The 22,555-nt window shown below is 34.9% G+C and overlaps 1 protein-coding gene across 32 annotated transcripts in view; it reads left to right on the plus strand.

The window, feature by feature from the left end:
* Nucleotides 1-22,555, plus strand: part of ZNF644 (zinc finger protein 644) — a 124,474-nt gene that overhangs the window by 28,622 nt on the left and 73,297 nt on the right. For 26 of the 32 annotated variants that reach the window (XM_082476367.1, XM_082476382.1, XM_082476395.1 and 23 more), the window contains one exon: nt 9,481-9,541. The exons of 4 other annotated variants lie outside the window; for them this stretch is intronic. In XM_082476367.1, the coding sequence (XP_082332493.1) occupies nt 9,498-9,541 (44 nt within the window). In that variant the 5' untranslated portion in view covers nt 9,481-9,497. Of the gene's footprint in view, nt 1-9,479; nt 9,542-15,887; nt 15,984-22,555 lie in introns of those variants that run through there. 2 more of the 32 variants (XM_082476372.1, XM_082476370.1) reach the window with 2 other exon arrangements.

Consider the following 22,555-nt stretch of genomic DNA (forward strand, 5'->3'; position numbering starts at 1 on the left):
TATAAGGTCAAACCCAGAATTAAAAGTACTGGGGAAAGATTCTACCTCTTGGTAGGAGAAACTGCAAAGCCTTATTGCCAAGTGCATGAGGAATGGGATGGTACAGAATTGGGGTTTTTTTGCAGACAGACTTTTTGACTCATGTTGTAGAATTAATTTTTGATATTATTTTGTTCTAGGTCGAGCCCCATTATATTTCAGTAGGAATTGAGTTTAAGTATAGAAGTTGTGACAAGTGTAAATTAAATACATTGATCTGTCCAGTAGTACAGATGACTTGTTATACTTGTTTCATGGGATGTGTCTGATGAGATTTTGGAAGCATTGTTCATGTACTGAGTTACCAAATATAGGGTAATTGTAGTGCTGGTTGTCTTACGAGTTGTAGGTGTTAATAGATGATTAATTTGTTTCTTTACTCTTTTAGTTATAAATGGCAGTGGTTTTTTTGTGTTTATTATTATCATTCTAACCTTCTTAATTTGAGATTTGACTTTATTTTTTCCCTGCTTATTATTCTTTGCATATTGTGATATTTTAAATAGATTTATTGAAGTACATTTGACATATAATAAATCACACGTTTAAAGTGTGCAATTTGAACGGATTTGATATCATATACACCCATGAAATCATCACTACAAGATAATAAACATATCCTTTATCCTCAAAGGTTTCCTTGTGCCCCTTTGTAATCCTTTCGTATTTATTGCTCCTCCCCTAATGCCCAGACAATGACTGCTCTGCTTTCTGTCATTTATGGAGTAGTTTGAGTTTTCTAGAGTTTTATGTAGATGAAGCTATGCAGTGTGAAATCTTTTTGTCTGCACTTGTTTTCACTCAGCATGATTATTTTCAGATTCATCTGTGTTGCATGTGTCATTAGTTAAATTCTACTTATTCCATTTTACAGGTATGATTTAAGGATTAGTGTGTTGCTGGACATTTTTTCCCTCAGCTTTTGGCTATTACAAATGAAGATGATTATTTGTATGTAAGCCTTTGTGTGAACATATACTTTCATTTCTTTGGGTAAATACCTAGGAGTAGGTGTATGTTTGACATTTTAAGAAATGGTGAAACTGGGACTTCATTGGCGATCCAGTGGTTAAGACTTCTCCTTCCAATGCAGGGGGTGTGGGTTCGATCCCTGGTCAGGGAGCTAAGATCCCACATGCCTCGTGGCCAAAAAACCAAAACTTAAAACAGAAGCAATATTGTAACAAATTCAATAAAGACTTAAAAAAAATACTAAAAAAAGAAAAAGACATGGTGAAACTGTTTTTACAAAGTGATTGTACCATTTTATCTTCCTGTATGTGTGTGTTAGAGTTTCAGTTCCTTCACATGTTCGCCAACACTTGGTATGGTCCGCCTTACTAACTTTAGCCATGCTTGTAGTTGTGTAGTGATAACTTGTTGTGGATTTAATTTGCATTTCCCTATTGAAAGATGATACTGAGCATGTTTTCATGTACTTACTTGTCATTCATGTATCTTTGGTGAAGTGCTGCTTCAAATCTTCTGCCCATTTTATAATTGGGTTGTTTGTTTTGTTGTAATTGAAGTTTTAAAAACAGATTTATTGGGATATAATTGGCATGCGGTGAAATACACATATTTAAAGTGTACAGTAGGATAAGTTTTGAGATACATATATATACACTCAGGAAGTCATCACCACAAAACAAGATAATGAATATATTTATCACCCCCAAAAGTTTCCTCTTACCACTTTGTAATTCTTCCCTCTTCTGCTACATTCCCCTTTTGGGTCTGTCTTTCAAAAGCATTTAATCTAGGGTTGCTATAGTTAGTGCTGCCTGACTTGAGAGGTTTTATACTCTTTCTAAAAGGAACAGGCATTATTTCTGACTTTGTGTGAGACTAGGGCAATAATCCCTCTCATCGTTTTGAGTGGCTCTTTCCTTCACCTTGGGTAGTTTCCACACAGGCTTGTTCTAATCGTTATGCAGCTGAATACTTAAGGGTGTGGTAGCTCTATGCAGTTGTCTTCTCTCCAGTATTCTGCCCTGCAATCTCTAGCTGTCATGGCTTCGTTGGACTTCCAGCTGAGTCTCCTCAGTTCAGGGAGACCATCATATTCTACCTGGGTAGCTCTTCCCTGGGGGGCTGTATTTTCTTCAGGTGGTAAGTTGGGAATGTTGGAAGGCTCACTGCATTTGTTTCTCTTCTTTTAGGGTTCACCATCAGTGACTGCCTAATACCTGAAAACTTTCATATATATTTTTTGGTTTCTTAGGCTTTTCAGGTGGAGGGCAACCTCAATCCTTGCTATTCCATCTTGGCCCTTGTATGTATTTTTTTCTTGATATTTCTTTGTTTTTTTAAGTTGTAAAATACACAACATTAAATTTACAATCTTAACCATTTTTGGTTGTACCGTTCAGTAGTGTTAAGAATATTTGTACTGTGCAGCCAGATCTCTAGAACTTTTTATTTTGTGAAACTGAAACTCTACCATTAAACACTAATTTTATACCCCCCCCCCCCTGCCCCATCCTTAACCCTTGGCACCTACCTTTCTACCTTTTTTTTCTGTTATCTTGACTATGTTAGATAATTCATACAAGTGGAATCATACAATATTTGTTATTTTGTAATTGGCTTATTTCACTTAGCATAATGTCCTCAAGTTCATCCATGATGTAGCATGTAACAGGATTTTCTTCGTTTTTAAAGACTACATAATATTCCATTGTATGAATATACTGCATTTCCTTTATCCATTTATGTGTTGATGAACATTCAGTTTGTTTCCACCTCTTGAATAATGCTACAAGGAATATGGGTATGTAAATATCTCTTTGAGATCCTACTTTGAATTATTTTGGTATATACCCAGAACTGAGATTACGGGATCATATGCTAATTCTGTTTTTAATATTTTGAGGAACTGCCATACTATTTTCTGTAATTGTTGACACCATTTTACATTCCCACCTACACTGCACAAGAGTTCCAATTCTCTGTATCCTTTCCAAAGCTTATTATTTTCTTTTCTTTTGGTAGTGGCCATTCTATTGAGATGTGAAACGATATCTCATTGTGGTTTTGATTTGTATTTTTCTTATGATTAGCAGTGTTGAACATCTCTTCATATACTCTTTGAACATTTGTATATGTTTTTTTGATATTTGTCTATTCAGATCTTTTACCCATTTTTTAATCAGGTTGTTTTTGGGTTTTTTTTGTTGTTGAGTTGTAAATGTTGCTTACATATTTTGGATATTTAACCCCTTATCAGATATGTGATTTGTAAAAATGTTCTCCCATTCTGTAGATTACCTGTTCACTCTATCTATTGATTCCTTTGAAGAAGAGGAGTTTTTAAGTTTGTGGTAGTCCACTTTGTCTATTTTTGCTTTTGTTGTCTCTGCTTTTGGTGTCATATCCCAAACTCAATCTCATGAAGCTTTTTGCCTTTTTTTCAGGGTTTTAGCTCTCATGTTTATGTCTTTGATCTATTTTGAGTTAATTTTTTAATGTTGTATTAGGTAAAGATCCAACTTCATTTTTTTGCATGTTTTGATCCAGTTTTCCCAGCACTATTTATTTCCCAGCACTATTATAAATGGGATTGTTTTCATAATTTTGTTTTTCATATTGTTCATTCTTAATATGTAGAAGCACAACTGATATTTGTGTATTGGTTTTGTATCCTGCAGTTTTGCTGAAACCATTTATTAGTTTTAACATTTTTTAAAGAAGTTTTAACATTTTTTAAAGAATCTTTAGGACTTTCTGTGTGTAAGAGCATGTCATCAGCAAACAGGTAATTTTACTTCTACTTTTCCAATTTGTGTGCCTTTTATTTTGTCTTGCTGTCTAATTGCTCTGGTTTGTACTTCCAGTATTGTGTTGAGTAGAAGTAGCAAGTGTGGGCATCTTTACTTTCTTTTTGCTCTTAGAGAGAAAACTTTCAGTCTTTCACTGTAGGGTATGATGTTAACTGTGGGCTTTTCTCATGTGGCTTTTACTATGTTGAAGTGGTTTCCTTCTATTTCTAGTTTATTGCATGTTCCTATCATAAAATGGTATTGAGTTTTGTCAAATGCTTTTTCTGCATCAGTTGAGGTGGTCATGTGGTTTCTGTCCTTCTTTCTGTTAATATGATGTATTGCATCAATTGATTTTTATTTGTTGAACCATCCTTGCATTCCAGGAATAAATCCAGTTTGGTCATGGTGAGTATCATTCTTTTGATGTGCTAATGAATTCAGTTTGCTGGTATTTTGTTGAGGATATTTGCTGATATTCATCAGGGATATTTGTCTGTAGTTTTCTCTTCTTGTTGTGTCTTTGGCTTTGGTATCAGGGTAATGCTGACCTCATTACCCTGAATGAGAATGAGTTTGTGCATGTTCTATTATCTTCAGTTCTTTAGAAGAGTTTGAGGAGAATTCTTCTTTAAATGTTTGGTAGAATTATCCAGTGGAGTCATCTGGTTCTTCTTTTCTTCATTGAGAGGGTTTTGATTACTGCTTCAATCTCCTTACCTAGTTACAGGTCCGTTCAGATATTTTAGTGCTTCATGATTCAGTCATCGTGGTTATGTGTTTCTAGGAATTTATCTGTTTCTTCTAGGTTGTCCAATTTGTTGGCAGCTAATTGTTTGTAGTAATCTCTTATAATCCTTTTGGCATTTGTTATAATGTCCCCTCTTTCATTTGTAATTTTATTTGAATCTTCTCTCTTATTTTCTTGGTCTAGCTAAGAATTTGTCAATTTTGCTGATCTTTTAAAAAACAAACTCTTGGTTTTGTTGATTTTTTTCCCCCTATTTTTGTTCTTTATTTTATGTCTGCTTTATTCTTTATTATTTCCTTCCTTTTGCTAACTTTTGGTTTAGCTTGTTCTTATTTAAGTATAAAGTTAAGTTGATGATTTAAGATCTTCCTTTTTTAACGTAAGCATATAAACTTCCCTCTTAGTACTGCTGTCACTGAATGCCATTAGTTTTGGTATGTTGTGTTTTCATATTTATTTGTCTCCTGATATTGTCTAAATTCCCTTGTGATTTCTTCTTTGACCCATTGGTTGTTTAAGAGTTAGCTGTTTAGTTCTTGTATTTGTGGATCTTTCTGTTTTCCTTTTGCTTTTGATTTCTAGTTTCATTTCATTGTGGTGAGAGAAGATAGTCTGCGTGAGTTCAGTCTTAAATTTGGTAGGACTTGTTTTGTGGCCTACCTTATACATATTTTTGATGTGTTATGTTTACTTTAGGGTTTAATTCTGAAGCCTTTTCTAATTTGTCATTGTTTAATTTTCTAAAATATGTTCATGCCTTTTCAATATACTTAAAATACTTGAAAAATGAAGACATTACTTTTTATTTATTTTTTAAAATAAATTTATTTGTTTATTTATTTATTTTTGGCTGCGTTGGGTCTTTGTTGCTGTGCACAGGCTTTCTCTAGTTGCAGCGAGCAGGGACTACTCTTCATTGCGGTGCACGGACTTCTCATTGCAGTGGCTTCTCTTGTTGCGGAGCATGGGCTCTAGGTGTGTGGGCTTCAGTAGTTGTGGCACATGGGCTTAGTTGCTCTGCAGCATGTAGGATCTTCCCAGACCAGGGCTGGAACCTGCGTCCCCTGCACTGGCAGGTGGATTCTTAACCACTGTCCCACCAGGGAAGTCCTAATATTTCTTTCTAGAAATTTTAGATTTATAGAAAATTTGAAAAGAATAGTACAAAGACTTCCCACACTCTCCTTCTTCCCCCATGCACACTTTGTTTTCTCTATTATTAACAACTTACTTTAGTCTGGTACAATTGTTACAGTTAATAAACCAATATTGTTACATTGTTATTAACTAAAGAACATAGTTTATTCAGATTTCCTTAGTTTTTACCTGATGTTCTTTTTCTCTTCCAGGATCCCATCCAGGATACTGCATTACATTTGGTTGTCATTTCTCTTTAGGCTCTTTAAGGCTTTGTTTTTGATGACCTTGGCAGTTTTGAGGAGTATTAGTTAGGCATATTGTAGGATTTTCCTCTGCTGGAATTTGTCTGATGTTTTTCTCATGATTAGACTGGGATTATGGGTTTGGGGGAGGATATATTTGATATTTTAGTTTGCAGTTTTCTCTTAAAATGTACCTTTTGAGGTAAAACCAGTTATATCAGTGACTTTAAGTGTTTTCTCTTTTCTGTATCCCCCTTCCAGTATTCACCTAAAGAATATCCTAATTATACTTTTAAGGTATGGATTTCAAAGGAACTTTCTATCAAACTTCCTTATAAAATACACCTTTTAAAAAAATATAGTGTTTGAAATGGCCTGGTTTGTCTCTTTGGGGAACAGATATAATTAAAAGTGGGTTTTTTCCCCCAGACTTTGAAATATAACTGTGAGCAGAACAAGATAAAAAAATTAAACAGCTAAAGTCAAAGTTAGTTATTGTGTGTAGTATTTGTGTATGCTTTTGTTTTATTTATTGTGGTAAATGTATATATAATGAAATTTAACATTTTAAACATTTTGAAGTGTATAGCTCAGTGGCGTTAAGTACATTCACTTTGTTGTGCAAACATGTATATCCTTTTGTATTAGTCCGCTAGGGCTGCTATAATAAAAAACCACAGACAAGGTGGCTTAAACAACAGAAATTTATTGTCTCACAGGTCTGGAGGCTAGAAGTCCAAGATTTGAGAGTTAGGTTTGGTTTCCACTGATTCCTGTCTCCTTGCAGATGGCTGTTTTCTCACGGCCTTTCCTCTGAGCCTGCATCCCTGGTGTCTCTGTCTCTTCTTATAAGGACACCAGTCATATTGGATTACGGCCCTACCCTTATGACCCTATTTAACCTTAATTACCTCCTTACAGGCCCTATCTCCAAATACAGTTACATTGGGAGTTAGAGCTTCAACATGGGAATTTTATGGGGACACAGTTCAGTCCGTAACATCTTTTATGTAGTGCTTCTGATTTATCTCCCAGAGAACCTGCCATCATCAATATATTAGTTTCCTAGGCTGCTCTCACAAATTATCAAAAACTAGGTTGCTTAAAATAATAGAAACTTAATTCTATCACTGTTCTGGAAGCCAGAAGTCTGAAGTCAGTATCACTGGGCAGAAATCAAGGTGTCAGCAGTGATGATCTCTCTCCAGACTCTATAGGAGAATCTGTTCCTTGCCTTGTCTCAGTTCTGGTAGCTGCTGGCATTCCTGGCTTTGGCTGCAGTCTTCAAGGCCAGTGTTTTCAAATCTCTTTCTGCTCTGTCTTTACCTTCGCTGTGTATAGTCAGATGTCTCCATGTCCCCCTCTTTATAAGGATACATGTGATTGTATTTCAGGCCCATCCAGATGATCCAGGATAATCTCTCCATCTCAAAATCTTTCACTTAATCACATCTGTAAAGACACTTCTTTTCTTTTGCCACATAAAGTAAAATTTACAGGTTCAGGGGAGTAGGATGTGGATATCTTTCGTAGGACCATTTTTTAGCCTCTCATACTGAGCAACTCATAGTAGACTTCTGATGTTCCCACTTTGATTTATAGTTTCGTTTGTAATAGGTCTCAGTATCTAGTTCTGGGTGGGTAAAGGCTGGTGGCAGTGGGTGGCAGAATATTCTCATCTCTTCTAGACATTATGCAAAAAACTGTAGGCCTGTGTTCTCAGTGGGTGGTCCCAGAAGTATCAGCATCAGCATCACGTTAGGAACTTTGAAATACAAATGATCAGGCTGCAATCTTAGACCTGCCAAATCAGGAACTCTGAGGGTAGGGCCTAGCCATCGCTGCATAACAAGCCCTCTGGGTCATTCCAATGCACACTGAAGTTTGAGAACCGCTTTTCTAGATTATTGACATTATTAGTATTAAAACCATATTCCCTATCCTCTCCAAAGCTTTTCTGCTTAATGCTAATACTTAAACTAGTCTAGGATTTATTGTCCACAAACTTTGTTTTCTGTGGAGATACAAACATTTAGTGCCAAATCTTGATACTGATAATCAGTGAAATTAATTCATTTACTCAATAAAAGGTTGCACTGGGCTAATTTTTGTCAGTTGTATTTTACTTTAGATGTAGTCATTTTATAAAGTAATGTTACTGGGATCCAGAAGTGATAAGAATTTTTTCTCTAGTCCTTGAAAATGTGGATGAACTCATTAGCCTGGATTTTACTTTATCTTCTATATCCCTGTGTACATTTGGGGATACAATACAAAATTTCTAATCTTTCATTCTGCCTACACTGTTAGGCTTTTATCATGTGCTATCCAGTGAAAGTGCTGAAGTGAGATAAATGAATTCTTTTCCTCAGTGTGTCCGCATTGTAGCTCAGAAAACACACAGGTAAACAGAATTGATATAGAGCTATCACTAGTTGCTATAACAATTGAGAAACACAGCTTTACATAGTTGAAGAAGTTAAAGAAGGATCTGCCAGGGTGACTGAGCTAAATAATCGAAAAACTAGTAGAAAGGTGTTAGCAAGGTTGAGAGATAGAAAGTAGGTATAGTTCACCATGTGAAAAGGCATGAAAGCTGAGAGAGCATATGGGCTCTTCTGGGAGTTGAAGGGGTTTAGTATAGTAGAAACGTGGAGTGAAGGGGAGAGTAAAGATTGGGGATAAATAGATGAGGCTTAGGTCATTGATGAGTACTATTGAAGGCCTTGAGGCATAGATGTGATGTCTTCAGGGTAGCCATTGCAAAACGATTACTTACATAGTTTTGGGAAGGATGAATTTGAGAGGATAGTGAGTCTAGAAATAGAACAGTTACAGTAACCTAGGTGAGAATAGTAGTAGATATGGTGGTGCCATTTTTTGAGAATAAAAATTCAGAAGAGTAACAAGCTGGTTTTAAGAATGGGGGAAAGGTGATGTGTAGAGTTCAGGGTAAGATATATTGAGTTTCAGCATTTGTGAAGTGTGATAAAATTAGGGGTGGGTAGATTTTTGACAAGTAAATTTTCAGTGGAGTGTTGGGGTGGAGGTCACCTTATACTAGATTGAAGGCTAAATTGAGGAAGCAGGAGATTATCAGTATACACTATTCTCTAGAATAATCTTCCTTGGCATTTAGTAAGTATTTAATCAGTGTTAGCCATTATTATGGCTATTAACATACACTTTTATGCCATCTCATGTTTTTTTTTTTCTTCAACTTTTTGGTGTATTTTTTGGTATGTATGTAATAATATTAGATAAACATTGATATAGATAGAAGTGTGTGTTTTACTAACAAATAATAATTTTAATTATGCTATTGCCATACTATTAATATTAACGAAAACAAGAGAACTAAAAAGTTTGTTTCTCATTTGAATAGATGATTGTTCCTCAAAAAATGGTACTTAGCAATAGTTTCCTGAAGGTTACTGTAATAATTCAATTTATACTTTTTAATTTAAAAGAATAGTGTATCATAGATGTGTTTATTCATACCTGAAGGAAAAAAACTAAATGATTGCCTTTACATGTATTCTTTCAGGTTTGATTTAATTTCGAATGAGATTGTTCTTGCAACGAGATGTTAATAAGACAAAATCAAGGTAAGTAGAAGACAGCTTTGTTAAGTATTACATATCAAAGTAGGAATAATACAAAAAATTTATGTTTAAAAAGCGTGCCTCCAAATCCAAAATCAATGAGTTTTTAAATTAAATTTTGAAATACAAAGAACCAACTTTTTGATGCACTTGGTCCAGTTGATTTGATGGAAGTGAAAATACAGCTGTCAAATTGTGAAACTAAAGTATGCAGTTTCCAGTGACTATTAAGCACATTCAGAAATCAAGTTGATGTTTGGTTTAGCTGCTCGGAAACCAGTTCAGTAAGAGATTTGCTAGGTTGCTTCAGTGTTCCCTTCTTAGTGGGTTATAGTACTTGAGTAGTCTTTGCTTTTGTGAATTTTACTTTCTTATTTCCATTAACAAAGAAAGCACTTCTACAGTTGTTTAAATTTGCCAAATTATGACTTCTTTATGTTATTATAATGTTCAGAGTTATAAATGATTGTTTTAATATTTTTTGTATCTCTACTGAATGACTTTTCTAATTTAGCATTCTGATTTATTTTCGTTTTTTAAGACTGTTGACTTCAGAAAATTGAATTGTGATCATGTACTTTTGGTCTGATATGTGAAAGATTGCTTTTTTAATAATATAAGTTTTTGAAATGTTAAAAAGGTGCATTTACTATCTGTTGGTAAGTGAACATGGCTTCAGGATATAAACAGACTAAAAAAGAATACTTTGAATACATTGCAGTTAACTTGGGTCTTTCTAAATCTAACTAGATGTTTCAGCTGTCAAGAACTTGCTGATCAATGGTTAAAAAAAAAAAAAAGCCTAGGATGAGAGGTGCTGTAGTTGAATAATGTGCAGTTAAATAGTGTATTCTCAATTAGTGGTTTAGGCATAATCTGAAGGAAAGTTTCCATTTTATTGGTATTATGTAGTAATAATAGTAGTGGTAGTTTGGAGAATACTTATTGTATTAAGTGCTTCTCACGCCTTATTAATCTTTATAGTACCTCCTATAAGGCAGGTACTGCTGTCTAGAAAATTTTTATTTTTTGGTTAATAGTGAGCTATTTCTTTTTCTTTAGAAACTTTATTTTCACAGCATTTATTATAAGGAACACTTGCCTAAATATCTTTCTGAAGGGGAGAAGAAGCTAGATTTTTGTACTTAAAGTCTTCTAGTGATTTTTGTTTGCTAATTGAATATGGTGTCTATTAGAATGTTTGTTCTGATTTCTTACAAGTTAGATATTGCTCATGGGATGACACTGGTTTAACTTATTCTGATTTTATTCCAGCACAATTATATATCACTTTTCTTTTTTGGTTAAGGTATAATTTACATTTTTATTAAGTTATGTATGGTAAAATGTGCGAAATTTAAAGTATAGAGCTGAATGAGTTTTTATGTATATGTTCACATGTATAACCAGCATGTAATTTAAGATGTAGAACACTGTCATTGTCCCAGAAAGTTCCTCGTGCTCTTTCCTTTCCAATCCAATAGCCTTTCCCCCAAGGTAAGCATCTTTCTGAATTCTGTCAGCATAGCTTAGTTTTACCTGTTCTTGAACTTATGTACATAGAGTTATATAATTTGTACTCTTTTGTATCTGGCTTTTTTCATTCAACATAATGTTTCTGAGTTTCCTCCATGTTGTTGTGAGTACCAGTAGTAGTTTATTATTTTTTATTGCTGAGTAATATTCCATTGTATGAACATAATACAAATTTTTATGTATTTTCTCTATAATTTTGTTTATTGTATTCTCCATGTCTCTGACCTCACTTGCCAACTTTCTACACTGCTTTCCTTCATCTAGTTGTCTCCTTCATTGTCCCCCATCGCCTGCACAATAAAATGTAAACTCATAACATGGTATATAATGATCTCACTGCAGCTATTCCAGAATGCCTAGAATTACCTGAATAAACCAAGTATGATGTACATAGTGTTAGTTTTAGTTCTATGTATATGTTGTCACTCTTTCCTACCCCCTTGCCTCCCCAACTGCCAATATATTTTCTCCCGGTTGTCAGCTAATCTCCTGAAATAGTCCATCTCAAGCATCATCTTGTCCTTTGAGCCAGATCTGGCCATACTGCAGTAGTCTGTTTTCCTTACTAGACTCTGAGCTCTTTGAAGGTAGATACCATCCATATCTTATTTATCTTAGTAGCACAGTGCCAGAGTACTGTGTATATTTAGTGATTTGTTAAACATAGAACAGCCAACAAAATTCTCTCTCTAACACTAGGGGTTCAGAGTACTGGCTGGAATGGGATGAGAGCATTGGCACTTCAGTTGCTGTTGGACTATAGGAAGGAGCCAATGAAGGCAATCCAAAAGTAGCATTGTAGGCATTTTGGAAAGAGAAATAAAATATCCTCCTAGTCTTCTTTCAGTCCAGTTGGAATAAAATGGCTAATAATGTTCTTAGTCCAGACCTTAAGGAAGATTGAGTGTCGTTGATTTTGATTACTCTTTCCAAATAAAGGCATTAATCCATGCTATGGAAATTGGAGTATTTGCTACTAGAAGTATTCTCTTTGTGAGTTCCTACTAGTTATTTCTTTCATTTAAAGATTTTAAAAGATGTGTTAGACTAATACAAGTAGAAGATTAAGAAGACTGGTCACATCTTTAAGAAGTGAAGAAAACTTTTCCTCATTTTCCTGGGGGTAAAAAACTGTTGGAGTGGAGGAAAAAATTGAATCATAGTCTGGAATGGTAACATTTTTGATCCCTATAGCTTAGGAAGCTTGCTGTTTGCTGAGAAGTATTTTTAAAGATTATGTTTTATCATTATAGATCTGTAATTTATATAAACAATATGCTTTCTTAAGAAATGAAACTTTAAAACAATTTTAAAGCATTTTGCACTAGTTTTCTTCTTTGAGGTTTGGAATTGGGCTGGTTGGGTTGGCTATCGTAGTCACCTGGGCGGTTTTTATGCCTGAAGCTTTATTGCCTTCTAGCAAGTCCAAAGCAAGGAAAGGTTCTTCCCCACTGGGATCAATTCGTTGCTTTCCCTCTCTGCAGCTTCTACCATAAAGCTTGGACACAGAGTTGGGCATTGACCCCATCTCATGCTGTTCCTTCTGTCTTCCTGCAAGGATTTTTCTTAGGCACAGATTCTTATCAAATGTAGAACCTTGGTTATTTCTTTTATCTCATCCTGGATGTAAAGTGTGTTTAGTTCTCTTGTTGATAAAATTTGAGTATTGAGAGAAGTTTACCCTTGAGATTGCTTGACTTATGTGTCTCTAAGAGAGTTTAGACTAGTTTTTCTTCTCAGAAGCTGACAGGTATACCTCAGTTTTCAGACGCTTCCTCTTCATTTTGTACTTCAATATTTAACACAGTCAGATGCTGCTAAGCTTTTTTATTTTGCAGAATTCCTGAATCCAGGGATTTAAAGTTCTTTATGAATGTCTTACATTAGTTTAATTTCATTAATTTCCAAATTAACCTTTCCGTGCTTCCATTCTTTAGTAGCACTGTAGATGTGCTTCCGTTTGTTGTACCGTGAAAAAGAAAACTTTTTTTTTTTAATTAATTAATTTATTTATTTTTAGCTGTGTTGGGCCTTTGTTTCTGTGCGAGGGCTTTCTCTAGTTGCGGAGAGCGGGGGCCACTCTTCATTGCGGTGCGCGGGCCTCTCACTATCAGGGCCTCTCTTGTTGCGGAGCACAGGCTTCAGACGCGCAGGTTCAGTAGTTGTGGCTCACGGGCCTAGTTGCTCCGTGGCATGTGGGATCTTCCTGGACCAGGGCTCGAACCCGTGTCCCCTGCATTGGCAGGCAGATTCTCAACCACTGTGCCACCAGGGAAGCCCGAAAACTTTTTAATTAATGAAATTGTTTGTTTCTAATTCTAGATTAGATTGCACAATGTACATTCATCCTTTTCCAAATATATTGCCAAGTAACATTTAGTATTTTCAAAGCTTTATCTTTTTATATTAAAGCCACATATGCTTATATGTGTAAGCAGACAGTACAGAAATATTTAAAATAAGGAGTAAAACTTTCCTCTCTCGCTCAGCCCTGTACTCCCCATAAGTTATCCAAAATGGCTGGTATGTATTCTGCCTTGTTTTGTCACTGTTTTCCAATATGTCTTGGACATTTTTTTCATATATGCATTACATGTAATATAACTGTTTCCTTCTTAATAAATACTTGGGTAAATCTCAGGGGTTTTTTTGCTTGTATGAGCAGTGCTGCAGTAAATATTCTTAACTATATCATTGTGATTGTGTGAGAATGTCTATAGGATAACTTGTAGCAGTGGATTACTGGGTCAATGGATGTGTACACTTTAATTTCTGATATATATACTGCAAATGAGATTGTACCACTTAATATTCTATTAGCAGTTTTTGAGAATATTTGTTTTCCCAGACCCTGCTAAATATTAACCAGTGTTTTAATCTTTGCCAGTCTGATCATTGAAAAGTGGTATTTATTTGACTGTGCATTTCTTTGTGAGATTCTCAAAGGCTTGAAATATCACCTTCATCATAGCTTAATCCATTGAGAACATATAATTTGCAAAAGATTTTTTTAATCATTAAATCCATCAATTAACATACCTTCATGTTTTATGTACTGCCTTCAGTTACTTAATATTGAATAACCAGATTGTTTGTCTTTGTTCCCTTAATAAAGCTATTTATTTAGGATAAATATTTTCTTATGATGAATTTCTTTATAGTTTGCTACAAACTAATGTTAGCATAGTCTGTCTCTTCTGACCTCTGATCTACTGTTCTTTTGAGATGACCATTAAAGCAGACATTTGAAACCTTTTAGAGTCTTCTAGCTAGGCTGAGGACTGTGGGCCTGTCACGTGATGGTAAATATTTGTTTAATGTTTTGTTGATTCATTCAGTGTTTTATGAACTGGTTGCTATAGTTAAATTGGTTGTAGCTCATACTTGATACTAGTTACTAGTCTGAGGAGGAAAGATGACTAAATATGTAATTACAGTCAAATGTGATTAATGTTGTGATAGTCTGTGTCCTGGATTACAAAGATCGTGTCTGTTTTATTTATTGATATATAAGCACTTAGGGCAGTATGTTTATTAAATGATAAAGATTTATTGAATGACTAAATGGAAATATGGAAAGGCCTCCCAGAAGAAGTGACACTTGAACTAAAACTTGGAGGAACTTTTGGTGATTTGTCTAGATCAAAAGTTGGGGAAAGACTGTTGTTAGTAGAGGAAGTGGCAAGTGGAAAGGATGAGAGGTAAGAGAAAGGGAAGATTGGTGGAACTGAAAGAAATATGGTATGTCTTGAGTGTAGTGTTCTACATGCAGTAAGGCTGAGAGGAGTGGCTAGTGTCAAGAGATAAGACAGAGGAAGGCTTGAGCTATTTTATTGAAGGTCTTATAAGTCACTTTAAGGAAGTTGGATTAACAGAGTAATGAGATGCCATTCAAGGAGTTTAAGTGTGAGGACGTGATGTGATCAGATCAGGGTTTTAGAAATGTGGAGAATTAAAATGGAGAACAAATTAGTGGAGAAGCTAGATTGGAATCAGGATGACCCGTTTGTAGGGGGAGGCTGCTGGCCTGACTTTAGAGTGGTTGTAATGGAAAAGCTGTAGTTGGATTTGAGAGAGATTTAGACAAGAAAATAGATCAGCTTTGGTGATGAATTGTAAAGGAATTGGTGGTAGGAGAGTAAGGAAGGAGTTGAGGATGATATCCATGTTTCTGGCCTGGCAGTAGTGCGATATTCACAGATAGGAACTGTGGAGAAGAAGCAGGTTTATGGAGAACAAGAGCTAAATTTTAGCTATATTGAGCTTGAAGTAGCTCAAGACATCTGAGTGGAAATGTCAGGTGGCAGTTAGATGCAAGAGACCTGTAACTTAAAGAGATCGGAGAGTCATCAGCATTAAATCTTCATAATATCTCACAAATTTATTTTTTGTTTTGATATCTCTCTGCAAGATATTACAAAGCATCTTTATATATGAGCTATTCAGTTGACCTAAAGATTGTTGAAAATGAGTTGCTCCATATAAATTTATGAGCTGCTGTTTTTATTAGATTCTAGTCTCTGCTTACTCTTAATTAAACAAGATTTAATACCATTAATGAACAATTAATCATACTATTGATGGCAATAGTCTTACCAAAGATACTTGAATAGCCTAAGGATATCTTAAATGTGTTAAATCTTGGATTTCCATTAATAGTGTCTAATACATATTAGCTAGATATGAACTCTGATATTTAATAATTTATTTTCCTGCCTGTGTAACAAAGTTTAGGTTAAAATGGTCATGAAGTCTTTTTTTTTTTTTTAATTTATTTTCTTTCTTTCTTTCTTTTGGCTGCGTCTGGTCTTAGTTGTGGCACGCAGCAGCTTCGTTGAGGCATGCGGGATCTGTCATTGCAGCGCACACGGGCTCTTCGTTGTGGCTCACAGGCTTCTCTGTAGTTGTGGTATGTGGGTTTTCTCTCTCTAGCTGTGGTGCGCGGGCTCCAGAGTGCGTGGGCTCTGTAGTTTGTGGCATGCAGGCTCACTCGTTGAGGCGCGCAAGCTCAGTAGTTGTGGTGTGCGGGCTTAGTTGCCCCGCGGCATGTGGGATCTTAGTTCCCCGACCAGGGATCAAACCCATGTCCTCTGCATTGGAAGGTGGATTCTTTATCAGTGGACCACCAGGGAAGTCCTGGTCATGAAGTCTTTAGGTTAATTGTGATTCAGCAAATCATTAGGAAAAAAGGTATATGTGACAGTAGGACTTTGCCTACTTTGTTCACCATTGTATACTCACCATCTAGAGCCGTTCTTGGCACAGAGGAACTCAATAAACATTTGTTGAATAATCAGTCAGTGTTTACATATAACGTTTAATATCTAATCAAATTTTATTTTTAGTCAAATGACAGGCGTGGCAGACAAGTTAGTTCTTCCAACTTAAAAGATTATTCTTTCACTTGAGTAATATTTCTCCCCTTAAATTACCCTGTAACCATTCATATTTATACTGCCTTCCTTCCATTCCAACAAACATATTTCACTTTCTAATCAGAAGTATTTTTTTCAATAAATTTATTTATTTTATTTATTTATTTTTGGCTGTGTTGGGTCTTCGTTGCCGTGCACGGGCTTTCTCTAGTTGTGGCGAGCAGGGGCCACTCTTTGTTGCAGTACGCGGACTTCTCATTGCGGTGGCTTCTCTTCTTGTGGAGCACGGGCTCTAGGCGCGCAGGCTTCAGTAGTTGTGGCTCGCGGGTTCTAGAGTGCAGGCTCAGTAACTGTGGCGCATGGGCTTTAGTTTCTCTGCGGCATGTGGGATCTTCCCGGACCAGGGCTCGAAGCCATGTCCCTTGCATTGGCAGGTGGATTCTTAAACATTGTGCCACCGGGGAAGCCCTAATCAGAAATATTTTTAATGACATTATTGAAACAGGTCTTCTACTAAAAACACAATCAGTTTGGATACTTTCATTTGTGTATTCTAACATCACCATATTTATACTGAATTAGTCACCTTTACTCTCAAAACCTGTTCTTGCTAGCGCCCCATTCTCATCATTGAGACCAAAATCCCTCTGAATATTTACATTGCTTACTTTCTGTCTTAAAGATTTGGTCAGTTACTAGGTCTTTTTGCTTTTACCTTGTCAGTGTAATGTGTATCTTTCCTTTCCATTCCCATTGCTGTTTTGTTTATCCTCTCTATTGTATTCATCTGTGAATGATATGTCTTTGCTCACTTCATTTTATTTCTGTAAGATCATTTGATTCAGTTTTTTAGGAAGTTACCCTAATTACATTATTTGCTCAAAAAAAAAAAACATTTAACAACTCCTTAAGGATAAATTTTAATTTTTAGATCTTACATTCAGGAGCTTTCAAATTCATGTTCCAGTCAACTTTAATGTTTCATCTCCTGCTGTTTTTTTAAATAAACATTTTGCTGTAGCCTAATTGATTATCATTGCTCTTGGAAAATCCCGACACTTTCACAGTTACTCATATCACCACTCTCATCCTCAGTTCATCTGTACCCTTGAAATTTAACTCATCCAAGAAAGTTCAACTTAAATCTTGGCTCTTTCTTGAGGACATAGTCCCTAGGAAGTTACTTTCTCTGTATATCTGTGATGATTGTAAACTGAACAACCTATTGATTCAATGACTTAAAAGCATGACAAGATAATAAATAAGATACTAAATAATAACATCTCCTACAGTACCCTTGGCAGGTGATAGGCTCTTATATTTTTTGACTGACTGATGAAAACTAAAACTATGATAACCTTAGATTTATTTCATAAACAAAAGTTTATATAGTGTTTACTGTCTCCACAGTTGACAAACAAGCAGATTTTTATCTGATTGATTAAAACCAAAACCATGATAAGCCCAGATTTCTTTTATTTAACATTATATAGTGCTTACTATGTGGTAGGCATTGTTATAAGTACTTTATAAAATATCAACTCAATCCTCAGTTTTCAGGTAAAGAAACTGGGATAAAATGAGTTTAATTGACTTAGCAGTGGAAGGGCTGAGAATTGAATCAGGTAGTCTAGCTTCAGAGTTTGTGCTCTTAAAGGCTTTGTATGCTGCCTCTCATAAGAGCTGTGGAATAATTTTGCTATGAAGAAAAGAAACCATGTATAAAAAGCTGTAGTCAAATATGTAGTCTTATCTCATTTAGACTCTCACCCATTTCTCCTTCACCCTCATAAGAAGATATTATTTTGGAGCAATAATACAGTGTTGTTGCCCACCTACTCTCATTGGTAATTTTATTTATTTTTTATTTTTTTCATTGATAATTAAAAAAAAATTAATGTTGATACACTTTCACACTTAGAAAAGTTACTAGATAGTATAAAGGGCTCCTCTGTACTCATCCCCAGATTCACCAGTTAACATTTTGCGACATTTGCTTTATTTGTGTTTTCCTTATCTGTATCTATACAAGTATTTATTTGTTGTCATTTTTCTCCTGAACTATTCGAGACTAATTTGCAGACGTCATGTCCATTTATCTGTGAATACTTCAGTATCTATTTCCTAAAAATAAGGACTCTGTCAGGAAATGTACCATTGGTGCAGTATTATTGTCCTATCTAATCCATAGCTCATGTTAAAACTTTACCAGTTGTTTCAGTAATGTCCTTTATATCATCTTTTATTTCTCTTTAATGATCTTGGCATTTTTGAAGAGGGCAGTTTAATTTTGATGTAATTGTAGTTTCACGTGCAGTTAAAAGAAATAATACAGAGATCCCTGTACCCTTTACCTAATGGTAACATCTTGCAAAAACCGCAATACAATATCATACTCAGGATACTGACTTTGATATAGTCAAGTTATGGAACACTACCCTCACAAGAACCCCGAGGGATGCCTTTTTATAGCCAACTTGCTTCCCTTCCCATTGTCCCCTAATCCCTTGTAACTAGTAATCTGTTTGCCATTTTTATAATTTTGTCATTCCAAGAATGTTGTACAAATGGAATCATACAGTATATAACCTTTTGGTATTGGCTTTTTTCAACTGGCACAATTCCCTCAAGATTCATACAAGTTACTGTGTACATTGATTCGTTCATTCCTTTTTATTCTGAGTAGTATTCCACGGCGTCAGTGTACCACAGTTTATTCACCTATTGAAGGACGTCTGGGTCAATTCCAGTTTGGGGATATTATGAATAAAGCTAATGTGAACATTTGTGTATAGGTTTGTATGTAAACATCAGTTTTCATTTCTATAGAATAAATGCCCAAGAGTGCAATTGCTGGGTTGCATGCTAGTTGCATGTTTAGTTTTATCAGAAATGGCCAAATTGTTTTCTAGCAGTGTATAAATGATCCAGTTTCTCCACATCTTTGCCAACATTAGGTGGTAGATGTCACTTTTTTTTTTTTAGCCATTTTGAAAGGTGCGTAGTGATATCTCAGTGTGCTTTTAATTTGCATTTCCCTAACGGCTAATGATGTTCACCATCTTTTCCTGTGCTCATTTGCATTTTTATATTCTCTTAAGCAAAATATCCGTTCATGTCTTTCACCCATTTTCTAATTGGGTTTTTTTGTTTTTTTTATATTGAGTCTTGAGAGTTATATACTCTACCCACTAGTCCTTTGTCAGATACGGGGCTTGTAAATGCTTTCTCCTGTTCTGTAGCTTGTGTTATCTTCTTAACATGGTCTTTTGCAGAGTAGAAGTTTTAAATTTTGAGAGGCCCATCAATTTTTTCTTTTTGAATTGTGCGTTTAGTGTCAAGTCTAAGAACTCTTTACCCTAGATCCCGAAGATGTTTTTTGTTTTGTTTTGTTTTCTAAAAGTTTTATAGACTTGCATTTTACATCCAAGTTCATAGTGATCCATTCTGAATTAATTTTTTACAAGTTGTAAGACTTAATTCAAGGTTTTTTTTTCTTTACCTATGAGCATCTAATTGCTGTAGCACCATTTTGTTGCAAAAGGCTACCTTTCCTCTGTTGACCTGTTTTTGGATCTTTGTCGAAAATCAGTTGGGGATATTGGTGTGGATCTATTTCTGGGTTCTCAGTTCTGTTCCTTTGATCTATATGTCTATCCAATACCATGCTGTTTTGACTACTGTAGCTGTATAGTTGGCCTTAATTTAGGGTAGAATGATTCATCCCACTTTATTCTTACAGATTGTTTTAGCTATTCTAAGGCCTGTATCTTTTCATATAAAGTTTAAAATAAGCTTACATGTATCTACCAAAATCTTTCCTGGGATTTGATAGGATTTGCATTAAACCTATAGATTGATTTGGGAAGAATGAAATTGAAATTTTTACTATATTGAGTCTTCAATCTATCTTCCATTTATTTAGGTTGATTTCTTTCATCAGCATTTGTAATTTCAACATACAGATATTTTGCATGTTAAGTTTGTACCTGAGTGTTTCATTTTATTTGGATTGATCGTTAGTGGTATTGTGATTTTAATTTCAGATTCTATATGTTCATTGTTAGTATATAGAAATGCAATTGCTTTTTTTCCTTTGAGGTAAAATTCGCCTAAAATAAATTATTAATTTTAAAATATAAAATTCAGTGACCTTTTAGTGAATTTGCAATATTGTGCAACCATGACCTCTAACTAGTTCCAAGATACTTCGACACTCCCAAGGAGGAGATCCTGTACCCATTAAGCAGTCACTATTCATTCCTCCCTCCTCCCAGCCCCTGGCAACCATGAATCTGCTTTTCTATCTCTGTGATTTTCCCTATTCTATATATTTCATGTAAATAAGATCATACAGTATGTAACCTTTTGTGTCATGTTTATTTCACATAATGTTTTTTAGGCTCATCCACTTTGTAGCAGATGAGTACTTTATTCCTGTTTATGCCTGAGAAACATTCTATTGTATGACTATGCTAATTTCTTTATCCATTCGTCTGGTCTGTGGATGGGCGTTTGGGTTGCTTACACTTTTAGACTATTGTAAATAGTGCTGCTGTGCACATTTGTGTACCTTTGTTTGAATATCTGTTTTTAATTCTTTTCTACATATACGTAGAAGTAGAATTAACGGGTCATGTGATAATTCAGTGTTTTAACTTCTTGAGCAACTGCCACACTTTTCCATGGTGACCGCACCATTTTATATTCCCACGAGGAATGTACAAAGATTCCTATTACTCTGTATCCTTGCTAACACTTATTATTTTTCATTTTTTGGATTATAGGCATGCTAGTGGGTATGAAGTGGTATCTTATTGTGGTTTTGGTTTGCATTTCTTAAATGACTAGTGAGGTTGATCATCTTTTCATGTGCTTCTTGGCCATTTATAGATTGTCTTTGGAGAAATGTCTATTTAAGTCCTTTGCCCATTTAAAAAATTGGATTGTTCATCTTTTTGTTGTTGAGTTGTAGGGGTTCTTTATATATTCTGGAGACTAGACCCTTATCAGAAAAATAATTTGCAAATATTTTCTCCCACTCTATAGAGTGTCTTTTCATTTCTTAATGTCCTTTGATGCACAAAAGTTTTCAATTTTGATGAAGTCCAATTTATTGTTTTGTTTTTTGTTGCTTTTGTCATATCTAGGAATCCATTGTGAAATCCAAGGTCACGAAGACTTATTCCTATGCTTTCTTCTAAGAGTTTTATAATTTTAGCTCTTATATTTAGGTCTTTGATCTATTTTGAATTAATTTTTGCATATGGTGTGAGGTAGGAGTCCAACTTTATTCCTTTGGATGTGGATATCCAGTTATCCCAGCATCATTTGTTGAAGAGACAAGACTTTTCCCATTCAGTGGTCTTAGTGCCCTTATTGAAAATCAGTTGGCTATTGATGAATGGGTTTATTTCTATACTTTCAATTCTGTTCCATTGGTATATCCTTATGTCAGTACCACATTTATTATTGTAGCTCTGTAGTAAGATTTGATTTCGGAGATTGAGTCCTCTAACTTTGTTCTTCTTTTTTAAGATTGTTGTACTGGGTATTTGGGATCCCTTGCAAATTCATATGAACTTTAGGATCAGCATTTCTATTTCTGACAAAAACACTGTTGGAATATTGATGAGGATTGCACTGAATCTGTAGATGGCTTTTAGGTGGTAGTATTGCCATCTTAACAATATAAAGTCTTCCAGGCTGTGAACACAGGATACAGGATGTCTTTTCATTTATTTATGTCTTCTTTAATTTCCTTTAACTATGTTTTTTAGTTTTTTGTGTATTAATTTGCTTCTTTATTTAAATTTTTCTCAAGTATTTTATTCTTTTTGAAGCTATTGTAAATGGAATTTAAAAATTTCATTTTCAGATTTTTCATTGCAGCTGATTTTTCTATATTCATGTTGTATATTGCAGTTTTTTCTGAACTTGTTTATTAGCTCTAATAGGTTTTTTTGTGTGTGTGTATTATTTAGAGTTTTCTTTATATAAGATCATGTCGGCTGCAAGTAGAGATAGTTTATTTCTTTCCGATCTGGATGCCTTTTATTCCTTTTTCTTTCATGTTTGCCCTAACTACAACCTGTTACACAATGTT

Source organism: Balaenoptera physalus (assembly GCF_965194825.1).
Source record: "Balaenoptera physalus genome assembly, chromosome: 1".
Taxonomy (NCBI): Eukaryota; Metazoa; Chordata; class Mammalia; order Artiodactyla; family Balaenopteridae; genus Balaenoptera; species Balaenoptera physalus.